Source organism: Microtus oregoni, unplaced genomic scaffold, assembly GCF_018167655.1.
Source record: "Microtus oregoni isolate MIOR12 unplaced genomic scaffold, Mior012 000041F_ref0000270, whole genome shotgun sequence".
Classification (NCBI taxonomy): domain Eukaryota; kingdom Metazoa; phylum Chordata; class Mammalia; order Rodentia; family Cricetidae; genus Microtus; species Microtus oregoni.
Genome location: NW_024543208.1, coordinates 18,075,001 through 18,094,613, shown reverse-complemented (window position 1 = coordinate 18,094,613; position 19,613 = coordinate 18,075,001). Strand labels below are relative to the sequence as shown.

Genomic DNA, 19,613 nt, shown 5'->3' with positions numbered 1-19,613 from the left:
TCCTTGGGTACCAGGCACACATGGTAAATATGTGGCATGTGGACATACATGCAATCAAAGTACCCATATGCGTAAAATAAAACTTTAGTGTTCTCATGAGAGATGTTAAATATAGGTTTCAAAGAATGCCAGTTTTCTAGAGCAAATTTAAGCACTTGTTCAGTTTGTAGCAGGTCATTTATTCTAACCAGGGCAATGCTATGGGACAATGGTCTGTACCCTGTCACTTGTCTTTTAAATAAATGCTGATTGGCCAGTAACCAGGCAGGAAGTAGAGGTGGGACAACAAGAATTATGGGAAGAGGAAAGCTTCAGTCTGCAGTCATCTGCCAGACACAGAACAAGCAAGATATGACTGCCTTGCTGAAAAAAGTACCAAGCCACATGGCTAACACAGACAAGAATAATGGGCTGATTTTAAGATGTAAGAATTAGTGAATAAGGTGCTGGAGAGATGGCTCAGTGGTTAAGAGCATTGCCTGCTCTTCCAAAGGTCCTGAGTTCAATTCCCAGCAACCACATGGTGGCTCACAACCATCTGTAATGAGGTCTGGTGCCCTCTTCTGGCCAGCAGGCATACACACAGACAGAATATTGTATACATAATAAATAAATATTTTTTTTTTAAAAAAAGAATTAGTTAATAAGAAGAGCCTGAGATACTAGGCCAATCAGTTTATAATTAATGTAGACCTCCGTGTGTTTATTTGGGACTAAGTGGCTGTGGGGCCTGATGGGACAGAAACCTCAGTCAATAGGGCAATCTGAAAGAAGGTGCTGAGTCTTTTAAGGTGAAAATAAAAATTAATTCTAAATAATACATGACCAAAAAATATTAAATAAGATGTCATAGAAAAAGAAATTCATAAGAGAAACACAAATAAAAACCTCAAAAGAGCACAACTTCATCAATAAGCCCGAATGGAAAGTTATTGGCCACTCGTCTCCAGGCTGGTGAGAAGGTGGCTATGGGCTGTGCTGGCACACTTAGCAGCAGGTGCTTTCATCAACTGTGCGACCTCAGGGTTCATGGAGCAATCTGGTGATAGCTTATAATAAAGATGTTCCTGATGCTTGAGGGAAGAGACCTACCTTCATGCCTTACAACTTGGAAACAAAGTGAGCACACACAAGTATAAACAATGGAAGATTTATGCTAAAACCTTTGAATCAGTTTGGCCAAACTAATATGAAGCTTTTTGCCTTTTTGCTTTTTTTGTTTTTTAAAGAAATGTGTATGTCTGTCACATGCATGCAGGAGCGTGTGGAGGTCAGAAGAGGGGCACTGGATCCCATGGCGTTTCAGATGGTTGTGAGTCTCCATGAGGTGCTGGGATCTGAATCCGGTTATTCTACAAGAGCAGTAGTGCTCTTGATCGTGAACCATCCAGCCTAACCCACTTTTGCTTTCTATGTATTTTCTATTTTTTAACACTAAATGTGAGTCATTTGGATTAAATGTTGGTTTGGCAAGCTAGTCATATCCAAAAGCAAAATTGTGTATTCCCTTTGACATAGTTCTAAGACAGAACCCAACCTACAAATAGTGTCAGTCAAACAGACACTAAGATGCAAACACCTTGGTTTACTGTATAAAGCAAAATGTAAGAACCTCCTTCTATGCCCAGGACTAAATTGATTATATACTTTATTTCCTAGCCGTCCCTGTTATCAGAGGCCCTAAGGTGGGAAGACGATTAGCATATTTCAAAGTGAACACAAGTGCCTCACTGTGTAAAAGCTACCTGGACAGGAAGCTGCTTATAGTTCACTCATGCTATGTACTGAAAGGCCAGGAGCTGCACTCACCTCTTTCAGAAGAAACCGCAGACTTACTTCAGTGGGTAATGGAAAACCTGAATCAGAAAGAATAATTTTAGGTGGATGTCTAATTTTCACTTTGTGGTAAATATAAAAATTAATAACTCACAGTTAGATTTGAAGTTTTGTGCTTTACATACAGGATCATGGCATTTTTGATACCAAACTTCATTTTTCAGGTCAACCAGAATCCTTTATGTATAAAGAAAAGAAAGCATTAATACCCATACTGGATAGAAGATAAAGTTCAAATATACGCCATTTGCCAGAGATGTGCCTTCAACTTAAAAGATGGAGAAAAATTAAAAAGCTAAGGGATGAAAATAAACGTGTAATCAAAAGATAACCGGTTGCTAAGAAAACATGGGGCTGAGGAGACAGATCCATGGGGAAGCGCTTATTCACAAGGCTCTGAACCTCAGAATCCACAGAACCCACACGAAAACAAATGAGGAGGCTAAGAAGCCAGCTCAGTGGGAAAAGCACTTGTTGTCTAAGGGTGAAGACATGAGTCCAAATCTCAAGAACCCACATAGAAACTGGGGGCACATCTGTAACCCCAGTGTGGAGATAGGGAACCTAGGAAGGGGAATGCAGGAAGATCCCAGGAGCTTGCCAGCCAGCCAGCCTAGCCAAAATGGTAAGCTCCAGGTTGAGGGACGTGTACTATACAGATGGACTTCTGGGCGGGGGAAAAAAGTGACAAACTTCTCTAGGAAGATCCAGAAATTTTCAAGTTATATCCACCAAAATAATATATCTTCAAGACAAGACACACAAGCCAGGTGTGGTGGTGCACACCTGTAATCCCAGCACTCTGTGAGTTCAAGACCAACCTGGTCCACAAAGCAAGTTCCAGAACAGCCAGGGCTGTTGCACAGAGAAACCCTGACTCAAAAGAACAAAACAAAACAAGAGACAGCACTGTAAGGATGACGAATCTATTCACAGAGATAAGTACAACAGACTGAGTGTGGACTGTTCAGCCACAAACAGGATGTCTATATCTCATTTCCTACCCAAGAGGGGGTGGGAACACTAAGAGCTGGGGTCAAGGAAGACTACTCAGAACGTTGTTTTCTGGACATGAAGGGCATTACACTTTTGAACTCACAGAAGTCATGGTTGCCTGCACAAAATTCACACAAGATCAAGCCAGTCAATATTCAATCATGGAGTGGGAAGAGGTTCACCAGTCCCCACACCTAGATGATGGTGTGGACAGATAATAGCCTCTGGGGGAGGGAAGAGTCAGCTTTAAGTGTGCGGCTCTTGGTAGGTCAACTACACTCCAGCAGATGACCCCACACTCAGAAATATATGGGAAGGTAGGAAGGTGGGGGTCAATCTGGAGGGATTTGGGGAAGGAATTGGTATTAACATACATTGTAGAAGGATGGATGAAGATATGAATTCACAGACTGGAATTGGAAATGGAGTCCTAGAGCTGAAAGAAGTGGACACAAGCCCTATCCCTAACCCAGAAGGTATCACCAATTGATAACCACTTAGAAATAAAAATTTAGTTTCCTCTAAGGGAGTACTCTTAAGGGTAGGCTGTATGCCCAGCAATAGATGGCTGACAGGAAAAAAAAAACAAAAAAAAAAACAAACAAAAAAAAACCTTTGAAGGTTCCTTGTCTTATAATGCATCTTAGGGCTTTTCCTCTTTTTTTAAAAAAAAATTGTTATGTCTTATTTACATATTTCTCTTTCCTTTTAACTTATGTGGTAGTTTGAAAGAGAATGGACCCCAGGGGAATGGCACTGTAGGAGGTGTGGACTTGTAGGAAGAAGTGTGTCACTGTGGGTACAGGCTTTGAGGTCTCTTTTGCTCAAGCTTTCCTCAATATGACTTTCAGTTGACTTCCTGTTGCCTGTATAATGCAGCACTCTTAGCTCCAACACCAAGTCTGCCTGCACACTACCATGCTTACTGTCATGATAATAGACTGAACCTCCGAAACTGTTAAGTGATTCACCCCAATTAAATGTTTTCTTTATAAGAGTTGCCATGGTCATGGTGTCTTGTCACAGCAATGGAACCCTACCTAAAACACCTTACATACATATTTCTCCATATATTATATATATACATACATATTATAAATACACACATATATTATATATGGACATGTATACATACATACATACACACACATATATATATGTTTATTGTTTTATATATATATATGTTTAGTGTTTTAATGGGATTCCTGAGTGTACAAACAAATGGGTCTCTGCATCTATATCTGTTACTCCTGCCTTTTTTTTTGGTTTCTCTCATTCTGTTAGTTTGTTTTGTTTTATTCCAATGTGTTTTATCTTTTTTTTTTTTTTTTTGGTTTTTCGAGACAGGGTTTCTCTGTGGTTTTGGAGCCTGTCCTGGAACTAGCTCTTGTAGACCAGGCTGGTCTCAAACTCACAGAGATCCGCCTGCCTCTGCCTCCCAAGTGCTGGGATTAAAGGCGTGTGCCACCACCGCCCGGCCCCAATGTGTTTTATCTTATATTTTATTTTATTATCCCTTAATAATTTTTTAATGAATGTCAGAAAGGGGTCAATCCAGAAGGGATGGGATGTGGGGAGAAACTAGGAGGAGTAGAGGGAGGGAAAACTATAATCAGGATATATTATGGGAGAAAACATCTATTTTAAATAAAAAGAAAAAGACATTTATTTGTAAAAAGAAAAATACATTGTATGACTGTGTCAAAGAATTTTAAAGAGATTCTTTTATAAGGATTTGATAAAAAAAAACATGCATTCTCTTAGCAATCTAGAGATAAAGTAACTACCAAAAATAAACAGTAAAGATGCAGACAATATGAATAGAACAGTATTGATACAGCTAACAAACTTGATCTAATAGGCACATATGGAGTAGCTCTTTGTAATCAAGTGCAAAACATTATTAAGTCTGTGCTAGCTATACTCCGAGCATCCTCAAATTTAAAGGGCTGGAGACATGAGTCGGTATTAAAGGGACCCATATCAGTTGGCTCCCAGCTGCCTGTAACTCCATTTCCAGAGGATCCTGTGCCCTCTGGCTGGTCTCTGAGGGCACTCAATGCACCTGATGCACATGAACTCACACAGGGACACATAAACAAAGATAAACAGATCTTTAAAAGATAAGGCACTGCATTAGTTTGGGCTGGAGGGTTGGCTCGACAGTTAGGAACACTTGCAGCTCTTGTTGCCAACACATGACAGCTCACAACTGTCTGCAACTCCAGTTCCAGGCAAGCCCATGCCTTCCGGCCTCCATCCATACACACCAGTGAAATACGCTAAACTAAGCAAACTTCAAAATCAGGAGGAAATATCAACAGTCTTAAATAATAAAAATAATCTCCGAAATATTTTTTTCCACAGGGAACTGAACCTGGATCCTCTGTAAGAGCAGCAAGTGCTGGCTATATAGTTTTTAACCTTGTATTACAAAAGAAGAATGACCAATAACACCTTAGAAAGTGAACAATAAAATACAAGAATTAGTAATTAGTAAAAAGAATTAGTAAAAGTAAAACTTAAAAAATTAGCAAGACCAAAACTGAAAGACTAATTAAATTATTGCAAAATTGACTAAAATTTTGCAGTACCACTGAGCCTTGTCTCCAATCCCCAAACATACAGTTTTGGCTGCTTTTGTAAACATAATTAATCTAGTATACCAGCTATAACAAAGAATCAGGCTATTCAACATCTTCAGCAAAATATTGGTGAGCCTTTCCTCATGTCTAGCATGAATAAATAATGTAAGCATCTCAGCTTTGACACTAACAATACAGCACAGTAAACTCTTTCATGACTGGTAACTTCCAATTTATCCCTATTCCAGCCAAATCCTCATACAGTTTAAAATGCTATTTCTGGTTTTACTTTGCACTTTACTTCTCTTTTTGTCCAGGAAAGTTCCTGAAACAGGGCCTGGTATGCAGGGTCAGCAGTCTTAATGAATACAGGTTCCTCCTGCAGTTTTGTCTAGAACAAAGCAACCTCACCTTAACCTCAGGCTTCAGGCTAACTGGATAGTTTCCTCCTCACCCACATCTGCCCAGTTTACTTCTATTAGGTGTCAAGGACCAATGGTAGAGAAGAAGGGAAAGGCAATCTGTCCACCAGTACTGTCTACCACTGTCTCCTACCCCATTCAATTCTATCATCTGTTTAAGTTGATACTGTAGGGTTGTTATCAAACAAAGCAAAATAGAGCTGGTATGTACTAGAATTAATCTAACAGCAAATAAATTAATTTAACATTATACAATATTAACCAAATATAGGATATAAATTTATTTATTATAAAAATTATTTATATTATCAACATTATTTTAAAAATTATAAGCATTTTAAATATATGTTAAAGGCATACAAGTCATTAATAAACAATATTACTTACATAATATTATTACTTTTGTGGGGTCTTCCAATGTTTTCACACCAACGATATTTACAAATATCATAAACCAGTAATTCTTCTGGGAAAAAGTAGTTCCAACGCCGAATTCCTGAAATGCAAAGGATGCTGCTCAAGGAACTATCACTCGGTCATGTAAGAGCTAATAAAATGTAAGCACACTTACCTCCTTTAATATCATGTTTATTCACCAAAGAAATAACAAATTGGTCAACTTCAGGATACGGTGAGCATTGAAAGCCTTCAATGGATTCGGCTGCAGAGGAGACAAGTATTTACCAATGAGAACAGTTAAATGCTGAACAAATAGTGATCAAATAATTAAGGATCCCCCCGGCCCATTTTGTAACTTGCTTTACTGTCAGTTCCTGGGCTCTTGCTATGCTACGAGGAGGCAGTCAAGACGGAAACTTCAACTGGGCCAAATGCTGGCTGGTTTTTATAAAAGGCCTGTTTTCTTCACTCAGACAAGGAGAAGGTATACCCTCAGCCCAGAAGCGGCACAGGTCTCCTGGCTAAGCCTGGGTGTTGCCCTGCCTCCTGCTTCAGCCTTGATGTCTTGCTATTAAACAGTAAAGGTGCCACAGGACTTCAGCAGGTAGATACTGAGGCCACGCTGAGGTTGCAAGGATTCACGACAAAGACAAAACTCCCTGCCATCTTGTCTGAGCAAGGAGAAAACATGAGCATCCAAACTACAAAAATGGCCAAACACTACTACCCTGGCGAGCACAAGCAACTGTTGTGCTTTACCAATTATAGAGGTGTAGATCCCCCTCCAAACTGCCTCCTCCTAGAGGTTTATAAGAAACTAGTGGAATTTATTCTCCCTCCAGTAATGAGCCCATGCTTCCATGTATCCACCCCGGAGTCCCAAAAGCCAGGCCCCAAAATTTAAGTCCTTTCCAACACTTTACTGAGATACCCCAAGAATTTCCTCCACCTCAGGGAACAGGGACTCACAAACTCAATTTGTGTTTTCTGGGTCTCTCACTGGAGGGCACTAACAACTTTATTTTGTACCTAAGAATCTACTGTCACAACTTAGAATGATCCATTCACAAATTCACTTAGGTTTAATGACAGGAAGATCTAGTTTTCTTAAAATGAAATTGGAATTTCACTTAAAATAGTCAAATATATAACTGGAGACATTTTGAAAAATATTTAAGTGTAGAAATGAAAACAACTCCCAGGCAATGTCTAGAAATATATCTTAAGCAATCAGAAGAAATAAACACAGGAAAACGTCACCCATATTTTTAATAGGCTTATAATCATATAATTTGTGTGTGTGTGTGTGTGTGTGTGTGTGTGTGTGTGTGTGTGTGTGTCTTATTGCTGCTGTTGAAGCACTGAACCCAGGGCAAGAGCTCTATCACCGAGCTATATCCCCAACCTCGTAATTTTAGAACCTACTTCTTCTCTTATCACTATCAATGGGTGTCTTCCACTACACAGGCCTTACACATCTAAACTTTGTAGTTATGGAGTATGTAATCCAATTCTGTTGTATATTAGGTTGTCTGGAGTTTTTCACTATTATAATGATATACCAATATATGTGAATAAAAATACCAGAAATTTTACATAAGAAACTTGAGAAACTTCAAAAGACCCTATGGGGTCTTCAGTATAGGAATGGGCAAAATATGATAAAGTTATATGTGAAATACTTTTGCAGGCATGCAAGGTGAAACAGGAAACCACTATAGTTGTTGCCTATAATTTAGGTATGTGTGTGCACGCGCGCACAGATGCACACAGATGCACATGCGCCTGTGCAAGCATGCCACAGGTTAAGTGTGGAGGTCAGAGCATGCTGTGGGAGTCGGTCCTTGACTTACACCATATGGCCCCTGGATTGAATTTGGGTTGTCAGGCTCCGTGAGCCATCTCATCAAGCCACCTGTCTTTGAGTATGGACAAAGAGTGAAAGCAGCGCTGGAGAGATGGCTTAGTGGTTACTTGTGGCCTCCGTAGGCACCAGACATGCACATGGCGCACAGACAAATATGCAGGCAAATATCCACTACAAAAAATACCTTTTAAAAAATGGGTGAAAGATTATGTAGTCATATTTTGATGTACTTGTTTTATATAAAATGCATTATTTATATATTCTTTAAATACTACAGAATAAAAGTCAGGTATATCAATTAATAAATACCTATAAAATTTTTTATAGTATGTCCAACCTGGTTAGAAATGTAGAAGAATTAGCTTTAACGTGACCAGCGGATATGGGTACTTAAAATTTAAGATTTTTAAAGTAAAATAGATTTAAGATCCCTAAATTTTAATGTGAAATTCTTTGTTTAAAGTTACCTGAAGCGCCAGTGCTGTTAAAATACTCAGCCCGCTTTCTTTTAGTCTGAGATGTGTCACATGTGAGAATTCGTAAAGAGTCTGAGAATCTAAAGAAATCATATAAAAGAAACAAAGTAACATTATGTTAGAATTAAAGTAGCAGGACCAGAGAGCCCAAGGTGCCAGTCTTCATAATGATAAGATTATGCCAATTAAAAAACAATTTCCTGGAGGTTGGAGAGATGACAGCGGTTAAGAGCACTAGTTCCTCATCCAGGGAACCAGGGTTCAATTCCCAGCATCCATATGACAGCTCATGCCTGTCTGTCTCCAGTTTCAGGGCTTCTGATATCCTCATGCAGACATACATACAGGCAAAACACCAGTGAACATAAAATACAATAGAAAAAAAGAAAGAAACAAACAAAAACCCAATTTCCTTTAAATAGTCATTTGTTTAGAATAATTTCTTCACAGAGTCATCCAAGTATTCCAGGGTAACTGAAATGATTGAAAGAACAGTTCTACTCCCAGACACACAGACCTTTGAAATTTCGGTTAAGGTTTAGAGCTATGAATATGGACAAGAAAAAGGAAAGACTAATGAAAGCACAGGGGACACGACCACAATTCACACTAACCCTGTAGACGCTGCCTCTCCAATGCTCCGGCGGCTCCTGGGGACATGTTATGTGTGCGCAGACATGATAACATGTTCTAAGCTTAATTCAACAACCCCGGAAGGTCATTATTCCCATTTTAAAAGTCTTTGATCTTGGTGGCATACACTTTTAATTTCAGCACTTGGGAAGCAGAGGCAGGCAGATCTCTAAGTTCAAGGCCATCCTGGTCTACAGAGTGAGTTTCAGGACAGCCAGGGCTTCAAGTCTTTGACTTTACTTGTGAAAAATATCAGAAGAACACAAACACAATAGAGATATATGGTCAGGGGGCGAGGCGTGTATCTTCCCACTACACATAACTTTTCCTAGAAAACCTCTTTAATAATAGCCTTTAATATTTATTTCTTTTTGTTTGTTTGTTTGTTTGTTTAAGATAGATTTTCTTTGTGTAGCCCTGGCTGTTCTGGAGTTTGCTTAGTAGACCAGGCTGGCCTTGAACTCAGAGATCCTGAGTACTGGAATTATAGGCATGTGGTACCACATTCCGCTTCATAGTCCTTCTTAAAATTACTTTATATAGATTTTTTTCCTTAAAAAGTTTTGGGAGATACAAAGGCAGGTGGATTTCTGTGAATCTGAGGCCATCTTGGTTTATATAGTGAATTCCAAGCCTACCAGGTTACACAGTGAGTCTCTGTCTTAAAAAAAAAAAAAAAAAAAAAAAAAAAAACAAAAAAAACAAAACTTTTGAGGAGGGTAAAGGGCACAACAACATAGTAAATTAACATGGTTTAGTCCAGTTGTTAACTACTTTTGTTTGTTTTAGGGTTTTGCTGTGTTTGTTGGTTTGGGGGACCAGGCGATGAAGGGTCTTGAACTTACTATGTAACCAATAATGATCTTGAACTTCTCGTCCTTGCATGTCCACCCCCAAGTGCTAGAATTACAGATAGGTCTAGGAACTAACCACATTCTGAGCTGACAAAGTCGAATGAGTGACCAAAGCATAGAACAGACCCGACAATAAGCAGCCATTATAGTGCAAACAGTTACAGCATTAAAAGTTTTGTCTATAATTGTTGGCAAACTATTAACTTGGAAAGTATTTGTGATATGTTGTTGAATAGAAAAAAAAATCACGTGACATAACTATATGAACACTGATCCCAATCAAAACACATTTTCTAGCCGGGCGGTGGTGGCGCACGCCTTTAATCCCAGCACTCAGGAGGCAGAGGCAGGCGGATCTCTGTGAGTTTGAGACCAGCCTGGTCTACAGGAGCTAGTTCCAGGACAGGCTCCAAAACCACAGAGAAACCCTGTCTCAAAAAACCAAAAAAATTAAAAAATTAAAAAAAAGATAAAACACATTTTCTAGGATCAAATACAGGGCCTTGAGTACTCCGGGCAAGTACTAAGACCAGAAACTATTTTTGATCAGGGAGCTATGTAAGATCTAAATGAACATATGTATATGTGGAAAGAAATTGAGACAGTAGTAATTATACTTTCACACAATGTAAATGTCATTATTTTCTACTTTATAAGTGATAACGTTAGAATAACTGGAATTTTAGAATACATTAAATATAATCATTAAAAAGATATAAAGAGGAAACTGAGTTGTTAGAGACATTTCTTACTATTATTTTTCAGAAACAGAGAAAAGAGGCTTTTAAAAACAAACTTTCTTTTTCTTAAGGTAGAATCAATTTATACAATTCACATTTTAGCACTATACAATGATATTTACATAAATACATGATGATTAACTCTGCTCTACAGACCTGACATTGCTCACCAGGGAAGACAGGAAATACTGGTTTTCCTCAGAAATATCTTTTGACTGTTCTGGGATAAATCTGTTATCTTCAGCAACCTCCAAAGCCACACATTTTCCTATCTTTGATGATTGATACAGTCGAAAGTTTCTGTTTCTTGTATAAACTCCTACATCAAAAATTAATTTTAAAAATAAATGCATGATTCCCTGATTATGGCCAGCAAATGGCCATAATTTTATGGCCAGCAAATGTTTTTCTGCAGAATTGCCAGAAAAGACAATTTTTCCCCATATACAAAATTAAGGCAATACACAATACAAATTAAGATGAGCCAAAGTTAAGATGATAGAAGGTCCCAAGCAGATAGCTAACTTAATGATTCTGGAGCATCTTTTCAGGAGAGCAGACAGAGGAGTGGGACAAAGTACCAGAAAGAAAATTTGCGACTGAGAGCTCCCAAAGAACCGTAGCAGAAAACACCACAGAAAGGGGGGCACCAAGAAAAAAAAAAACAAGAGTATCTACAATTAATCTGATGAAAGGTGCGTAAGATTTCTATCCAGAAGATTATACGACATGGCAAGAAATGATAGAATAAACAAGAGAACAGAGCAGACTCCGAAATACGTGCAGACTGTGGGTTGATGGCCAGCAGTGGGGAGTGAGAGCCATTTCCAGCAAATGGTGCTGAGATAACTGGGTGTGACAAAGTAAAAGATGAATCTTGACTTTTTCACTCAATAAGTGAAAACCCATTCCAAGTGGATCACGGAACCGAGGCAGAGCCCAAGCCCAAAGGATGTAGCACAGTTGATGGTGCCAATGTCACTTACCTAAGTCTACAAAAAGACATTTTTCTCCTATGCCATTCTTCACAACTAAAAAGGAAAGGTCAGGGCTGTGCTGCTTAGGCAACTTCGGCGTCTCCCAGTCTTCTGAAGTCTCTTGTTCTAATGGTACATCAGAAAAACAGGAAGCTTCGTGGCCCATTTCCTCTGGAATTTTATCTTCATCTTCCTGGGTAATTAAGTGAAGGGCAGGTTGCAGAATTTTTCTCACAAAATTACCTAAGAAAAGGATTTAAGATTACAACCTAATCTTATTTTCCGTAGACTATAACTTAATGTTTAGATGCATATTTACAAACAACAATTTTATGCGCTACAGCTTTTCCCCCAGTTATTTATTGGTATAAACTGTAACTGGCAAAGTCTGGCGAGTTCATCTCTTCTCTCCTTCCCTCACTTTGAGAGTCCCAAGGCTGTTTCCGACCATACATCTCCCTCAAACTGGTCACAAAATGAACTATGGGCTTAGAGCTACTATCTGGAATTAATTCATATATTTCGTACTTCAACATCTGCCCTAAGACTCTGATCCACCTACACTGTGGAGAATTGCTGAGACAACTGAACTTCTTTAAATTCACATGTACTATTTATACCACAAAGCCAAGCATTAATCCAGCTATTATACTGCTTTGTATATAATACTGCATACAAGAAATAATGTAAGAAAACTTCTCTAGAACTGTATATATATTGGGCCTTATCACTTTAAATATTAAAAAGCTTCAATATTTACTTCATAACACACACACATGCTTTACACTTAATATCTTCTTTTTCTAAACAAGACTTTCCTATGTAAAGAAACAAATACAATTTCTTTTCGGTTTGCTTTTTTTGAGACAGAGTCTTCCTAAGCTACCCTGGACACCCTTGAACTTGGGATCACCCTTCCTCAGTCTCCTTTATTCTAGGACTGCAGGCCTGTGTCACCATGACTGACACATGTTTAGCATCTTAAAGAAACTAGAACTGGATATGGGGGCACTGGCATATTATTGCAGCTCAAAGGAAACAGTCGGGAGCCATGTGAGGCCAACTAGGGATACATAGCAAGACTTAGTCTCAAAACAAACAAAACAGGGCTGGGGAGCTGGCTCAGCTGTTGAGAGTGCTTCCTGTTCTTCCAGAGGACCAGAATTCAGTTCTCAGCACCCATGTCAGGCAGCTCACAACTGTTGCAACTCCAGCTTCTGGGGAGCTGACACCTTCCAGCCTCAAGGGCATCTGCACTCAGGTGGCATTGACATAGATTCAGATTCAAACACACAGACACACACAAGCACACACACATGTACACACACACACACACACACACACACAAAACATAATTAAATAATTGTAGAAATCTGGGCTGTGGTGGCGCATGCCTTTAATCTCAGCACTTGGGAAGCAGAGGCAGGTGGATCTCTGTGAGCTAGTTCCAGGACAGGCTCCAAAGCTTCAGTGAAACTCTGTCTCAAAAAAACCAATAATAATAATAATAATAATTATTATTATTATTATTATATGTTATATATTATTATTATTGAACATTAGAACATTAAAATGATGTGGTTATTTCTAGAGTGAAAAAGAGCAGGTGGCACTGGTTAACAAGATACAATGTATCAGCCGGGCGATGGTGGCGCACGCCTTTAATCCCAGCACTCGGGAGGCAGAGGCAGGCGGATCTCTGTGAGTTCGAGGCCAGCCTGGTCTACAAGAGCTAGTTCCAGGACAGGCACCAAAAACTACAGAGAAACCCTGTCTAGAAAATCCAAAAGGAAAAAAAAAAAGAATCAAGATACAATGTATCAAAGGACTCTGAAACAGTATAAACATAAATTGATAGAGCTGACTCTCCTGGAAACTTCAAATTCCATCTACCTGGCCCAGATAATAAGAACAGAGAGAACTGGACTGCAAAAAATGGTTACATGGGCAGTACTGAGGCAGCCAAGCCTTTGACCATTGGCAGAAAGCTAACATGGCAGGAGCACGATGGCAGTCAGCCAGCCTATTAGCACTCTGGCTCCCTGCCCATACCCCACTGTGTCCTCTCTTCTCTCATCTGTGGCAGATGAGATAAAGTTCTCTAATCTCCTCCATTTGGCCCAGTTCCTCTTTCTGCAAGGCTCGTAACAAGAACTTGAAGTTTCATAAAGAGGAACACCAAGACCGGGGAAATAAAGGAGAAAGGCGGTCTAGTCTGTATTCCCTGAATCGCATTCCGGCTGTGCACACAGCCTTGGATGACAGGATGATAGCCTATTTGTCAGGTCTCACTGCGGCTATGCTCTATGATAGTAAAGGCTTTTTTTCCGGTTTGGTTTTTTGAGACAGAGTTTCTTTGTAGCTTTAGAACCTGTCCTGGAACTCTCTCTGCTCACAGAGCTCTGCCTGTCTCTGCCTCCCGAGTACAGGGATTAAAGGCGTGCGCCACCACTGCCCAGTACTAAAGGCTTTCTTATTCTCACCTGTATAATGAAATTCTACCTGAAACTCAGATACGATGTGATCTGCTTTCAGAAGCTATGTGCAGCAGAGGCTGCTGGTCACTAGCAACGCCCTCTTCTCCTCCTGCTAGACTCACCATGCAGCCTTCCGTCAGCAGTCACAAAGCAACTGAGAGGAGAACGCAGGAGGCAAAGAAAGTTCCTCAAGACTGTCTTCAGACTCTGCTTATCCTCTGTGCACTCACTCAGCAAACAGTTGTTAAATGACCGCTTCCATTTATTACTGCTAATATTCTAAGTAGTATTGATACCAATATTAATACATGCTAACCGCTGAAAATAGGAAATAAACAACAGTCCCTGTCATCAAGAAACATTAAGTAGAACTCGCAGAGAGCTCCCTGGGTAAAGTATTTGCAGCGTCAGCCTGAAACCCTGAGTTCAGATTCCCAGAAACTATGGAAAATATGAAAAAGGCCAAGCATGGCTGTACCATCAGTAACTGTGGTGCTGGGGAGCAGAAACAGGCAGATCCTGGGGGCTCGCTGGCCAGCCAGCCTAGCTGAAATGGCAATCTTCAGGTTAAGAAGGGATCCTATCATAGAACAATAATGTGGGAAAGTAATCGAGGAAGATATCCTCATGTCACCTGCACACACACATGGACATGTTTACACCCACACTCGCACGCGTGCTTGTGTACACTACATAGAATAGAGATAAGAAAATAGGAAATCACCCGAGGAAATGCTAAGCACTTTCATGTAACACTGGACGCTGACACCCAGAAGAGCACTGGCCTTTTAAATCCTAGAGCTGGAGTGACATACAGCTTCTTAGATGACCTGAGAAGTTCAAAGTCTTGACAGATCAACCAAACTGGACTCAGACAGCAGCAACAAAGGACTAGAGAAGCATGCTGTGGTGGGAACTGAGTTACAGCTGGAGTGGAGAGATGAGCTTAGAGCACAGTGGACCTCACTGTGTGAGAACTCAAGAACAATGGCAATGGGTTTTTGATCCTACTGCATGTACTGGCTTTGTGGGAGCCTAGGCAGTTTGGATGCTCACCTTACTAGACCTGGATGGATGGGGGGGGTCCTTGGACTCCCCACAGGGCAGGGAACCCTGATTGCTCTTTGGGCTGACCAGGGAGGGGGACTTGATTGGGGGAGGGGGAGGGAAATGGGAGGCAGCGGCGGGGAAGAGACAGAAATCTTTAATAAATAAATAAATTTAAAAAAAAATTGGAAAGATAAAAAAAAAAAGAACAAGCCCTGAAGAGTTTGAGGTACATGTGCTATAATCACCTCACTCTAACTAGCTGGCTAAATAATCCGGTGGAGATCTATCGAGGCTGAAGCCTGCACCAGCACTGGATGGTGGTGACTGACGCCACTCACTGACAGATATCACAGGAGAAAGAGTAAGTGCTTAGGGAAAGAGAGGGAGCTTGGGAAGTGGAAGGACATGTTGAGTCGAAACATCTGAGTGGAAATATTGGCGGGATGTTGCTGCAGGAATCTGGTGTCTAGAACAATCTAGGGTAAATATAAAGACCCTCGTGGTCTATGCGGATGATAATGGAAGTAATGAGAGTGGGTGGCCAGGGAAGGTGATGACAGAGTGAATAAAAATTCACACGTCATCGAGCCTGCAGTCCCTGACACCCGAGGGATGAGACAGAGTTCGAGGCTGAGCCAACTAATGTGGCAAGGTAAGGAGCGAGCACTCCAGCTTGCTGTGACCCATCCCTTCTCTACTGGGGCTTCAGAGCCCTATGTCAGGCCTTCAGTGACTATGCCATCCCTCGAGACACTGGCAGCTCTGAAATGGGTTGCCTGTTACTAGGGTGTTAGCCAACACTCTTTAAGCCTAAGGCTGCTATACTCTGATGAACACCAGGGCTCTGGCTCTCTTTAAACCTTAGATTCATGTGTTCCCACTTGGCCTATCCATATGTCCTCTGGACTGACTTCACTTGACACCCTGGCCTTCATTTGTCCTGGGGCAAATACTCTGCTTACTCTCTCAGGTGTGCGCCCAGACCTCACTGCAGGCTTATTAATAAGCCCTTCTTGATATGACCCAGGGTCCAAGCCCCCAAACTAAGGCTAAATTAAGGCTGAAGCAAAGGTCAGAAATACAGATAGACATCACAGATAAGGCCTCTCCTGGCTTCTCAGAAAACTAAAAAGGAATCCTATTGGAAAGAAACCAGTATCAGGACATGCACAGTTATCTCAGCGTGTATGGTAAGAGGCCTGCCACTGATAACCTGAGTAGTTTAAACAACCTGGAACAGAACAACCGGTCAAGAGCTGAGATCAGTCAAAATGCAAACTTGGGCCAAAATCGAGGCCTATAGGACAGAAAACAGCCAGGCTCAAGTTTGAGGGAACTGAATGAGGATGAGACAGCAAAATCTAGGTAGATGCCCCTCCAGTCAGGGGGAGGGCTTAGCTGTCTCTCATTGGCTGGAGGTACCCCCACATCATACTATGTCACTTAACCTATATAAGCTGACGCTCACAGTATAAACTGAGCTCCTGCTTTGAATTGATTCCCTACAGTGACTGATTGTCCTGCATCATGGGGCAGATAGTGCACTCACCTTTCCCTGGGGAATAAGGAGGCTAAGGAGGGCTAATAAAAACTCACTTCATCTTTTTAGAATAGGTAAGCAACCAAAAAGGTTAGGAAATCCTAGAAAATTTCAAGAGGAGAAGGAAAACACAAGTTTTTAATATAACTAGGATCTTTGGAAAGGTACTCACCAACATGAATGTTATCTTTAAATGCCGCATCATGGAGCTGAAATATTAGATGTCGGCTAAATTTTTCTTCAGTGCTGGAATCCAAGTTAAAAACATCTTCAGCTGAGCAGTGAACATTGTATAACTCCTCAAGTGCTTTACAAACATGCTAAAAATACAAGCACATGTAAATAATGTACGGTTTTGATTTTAGATTTCTCTATCAATCCAAATACCTTGTTACAAATTAGATGATTTACATCATAACTTTTTTTCTACCTGCATGCATGCCTGAGGGCCAGAGAAGGGCGCCAGATCTCATTACAGATGGTTGTGAGCCACCATGTGGTTGCTGGGAATTGAACTCAGGACTTCTGGAAGAGCAGCCAGTGCTCTTAACCTCTGAGTCATCTCTCCAGCCATCATCATAACTTTTATATTATAACAACCTTACCAATTTTCTTATAAGCTGAAATACATCACTTAAAATCATCATATGTTTATGTCAAAACTTTAAAGGTAAGGCTGGAGAGATGGCTCGGGGGTTAGGAGCATTGCCTGCTCTCCCAGAGGTCCTGGTTTCAATTCCAGCACTCATATGGCAGCTCACGACCATGTGTTCCTCCATTCTAGGAGCTCCAGTATCCTCTTCTGTCTTCTGGGCATTGGCTGCATTTGCTATACAAATATGCGTGCTGGCAAAACGTGCATAGACATAAAATTCTAAAAATAATTTAAAAATTTTTCTCGTCGGGCTGGAGAGATATCTCAGTAGTTAAAAGCAGTTGCTACTGTTTCAGAGAACCCAAGTTTGATTCCCAGTACATACATGGTAGCTCTCAACCATATGTAACCCCGGCTCCAGGGACTCTGATTCCTTCTTCTAGTCTCTATAAGTACCAGGATCACATATGGTGCATAGATATACATGAAGGCAAAAGCACCCGAACACACTTTTAAAAAAATTCATATGCTCTCAGGACTGAAGAAGATTCTTAAAGGTTAAGCAATTTATATACTAATCTCTAAAACCATGATTGTTATGTACCTCCTAAAATATTAGCTGTCTTAGTTAGGATTTCTATTGATATGAAAAAATATCATGACCAAAACCAACATAGGGAAGAAAGGGTTTAAGTCATTTTACAGCTTGTAGTACATCATCCAGAAAAGTCAGGGCAGGAACTGATGCAGACGTCATGGAGAGAGGCTGCTACTAGCTTATTCCCATGGCTTGCTCAGCCTACATTCTTATACCACCCAGGACCAACTGTCCACGGGTGGCAATGCACCTCAGTGAGCTGGGCCCATCCACATCACTCATTAATACAAAAAAAATAAATAAAAAGGCCCACAGGAAAATTTAGAGAGGGCATCTCTTCCATTGGGGTTCCCTCTCCCCAAATGACTCTGGCTCATGTCAAGCTGATAAAACACTTACCAAAATAGAAGCTAAAAGTTAGAGTCTCTAGTTCTAGTGCTTTTATTTTATTTTATTTTTTTCTAGTGCTTTTATAACTTATTAGAAAATTTCCCATTTCTATTGAACCTACTTCTACCTCGAAGAATACAGCCGGAAATCATACAGCTTAGGAACCAACATTTGGATTTAGAAAGTGCTATTTGAGTTTTGGCCCTGCCACTTACTGTTCTTAGTGCTGTGATCAAATCTAATCCCAACAATCCTCGGCTGTGATATCAATAGTAAATATCTCCTGACTTTTGGAGTTATTGTAAGGAACAATGAAAAACGAGTTAGTTAGTGCCCCACACAGGTTAACTGCTTAAAAGTACTGCCCGTGGAGGGAGCATCGAGACAAGTCCCTTCTCCCGATCACTGTCAGTCTTCTCATCTGCAAAATGAAGAACTACCTACCATCAGTTAGCAGAAATGTCTGCAGAAGTTTGCCAACCACTGAAATATATAATAGTTATACAAGGAATTATACCCACTACCAGATTCATATTATCAGCTCATAATTACTTCATTTTACTTCCAGCACCTGAGCTGACTTCTCTTGAGGAAATTCTCACTTTCTCAGCGCTCTCCCTCAATCTCGTCTTCATTTTTTCCTAGATATCTCCTTGAAGAACTTACAGAGCTGCAGCTTCACAGCAGCTCACATCACTGTGATACCCGTCCCCTCTGTGTAACAGACAGGGAGCACACTCTGCCTGCCCCATTCTAAACTGACTAGAATGTAGACATAGCTGTGTGAGCCAGCTTGGACAATGTGAGTAAGGGGGGTTAATAGCAACAAGCTTAGTTTTTAATAGAACAGAATTACACTGGGTATTATATGAGCAATAGATAAGTTTCCATCTTTTTAAAGATGCTTTTTTTTTTTGTTTATTTTTCAAGAGAGGGTTTCTCTGTGTAGCCCTGGCTGTCCTAGAATTCCCTTTGTAGACCAGGCTGGCCTCAAACCCAGAGCTCCATCTGCCTCTGCCTCCTCGGTGTTGGGATTAAAGGCGTTTGCCACCACCGCTTGTGTAAGCTATTTACAAGGTGGATCTTTTCTACGGCAGTTAACGTGATCCTAACTTACTATTCTTTGTTAGATTAAGCAGTAACCACGTCTCTCTGGCTCACCATTTCATTCCTATCGT

At 40.5% G+C, this 19,613-nt stretch overlaps 1 protein-coding gene across 2 annotated transcripts in view; it reads right to left on the bottom strand.

The window, feature by feature from the left end:
• Primpol (primase and DNA directed polymerase) overlaps positions 1 to 19,613 on the bottom strand; it is a 38,103-nt gene that overhangs the window by 2,075 nt on the left and 16,415 nt on the right. The window contains exons 7-14 of one of the 2 annotated variants that reach the window (XM_041632455.1): positions 17,025 to 17,172; positions 11,795 to 12,028; positions 10,965 to 11,127; positions 8,573 to 8,661; positions 6,411 to 6,500; positions 6,227 to 6,335; positions 1,931 to 2,013; positions 1,810 to 1,856 (exon numbers count right to left, since the gene is read on the bottom strand). In XM_041632455.1, the coding sequence (XP_041488389.1) occupies positions 1,810 to 1,856; positions 1,931 to 2,013; positions 6,227 to 6,335; positions 6,411 to 6,500; positions 8,573 to 8,661; positions 10,965 to 11,127; positions 11,795 to 12,028; positions 17,025 to 17,172 (963 nt within the window). Of the gene's footprint in view, positions 1 to 1,809; positions 1,857 to 1,930; positions 2,014 to 6,226; positions 6,336 to 6,410; positions 6,501 to 8,572; positions 8,662 to 10,964; positions 11,128 to 11,794; positions 12,029 to 17,024; positions 17,173 to 19,613 lie in introns of those variants that run through there. The other variant, XM_041632456.1, reaches the window with a different exon arrangement.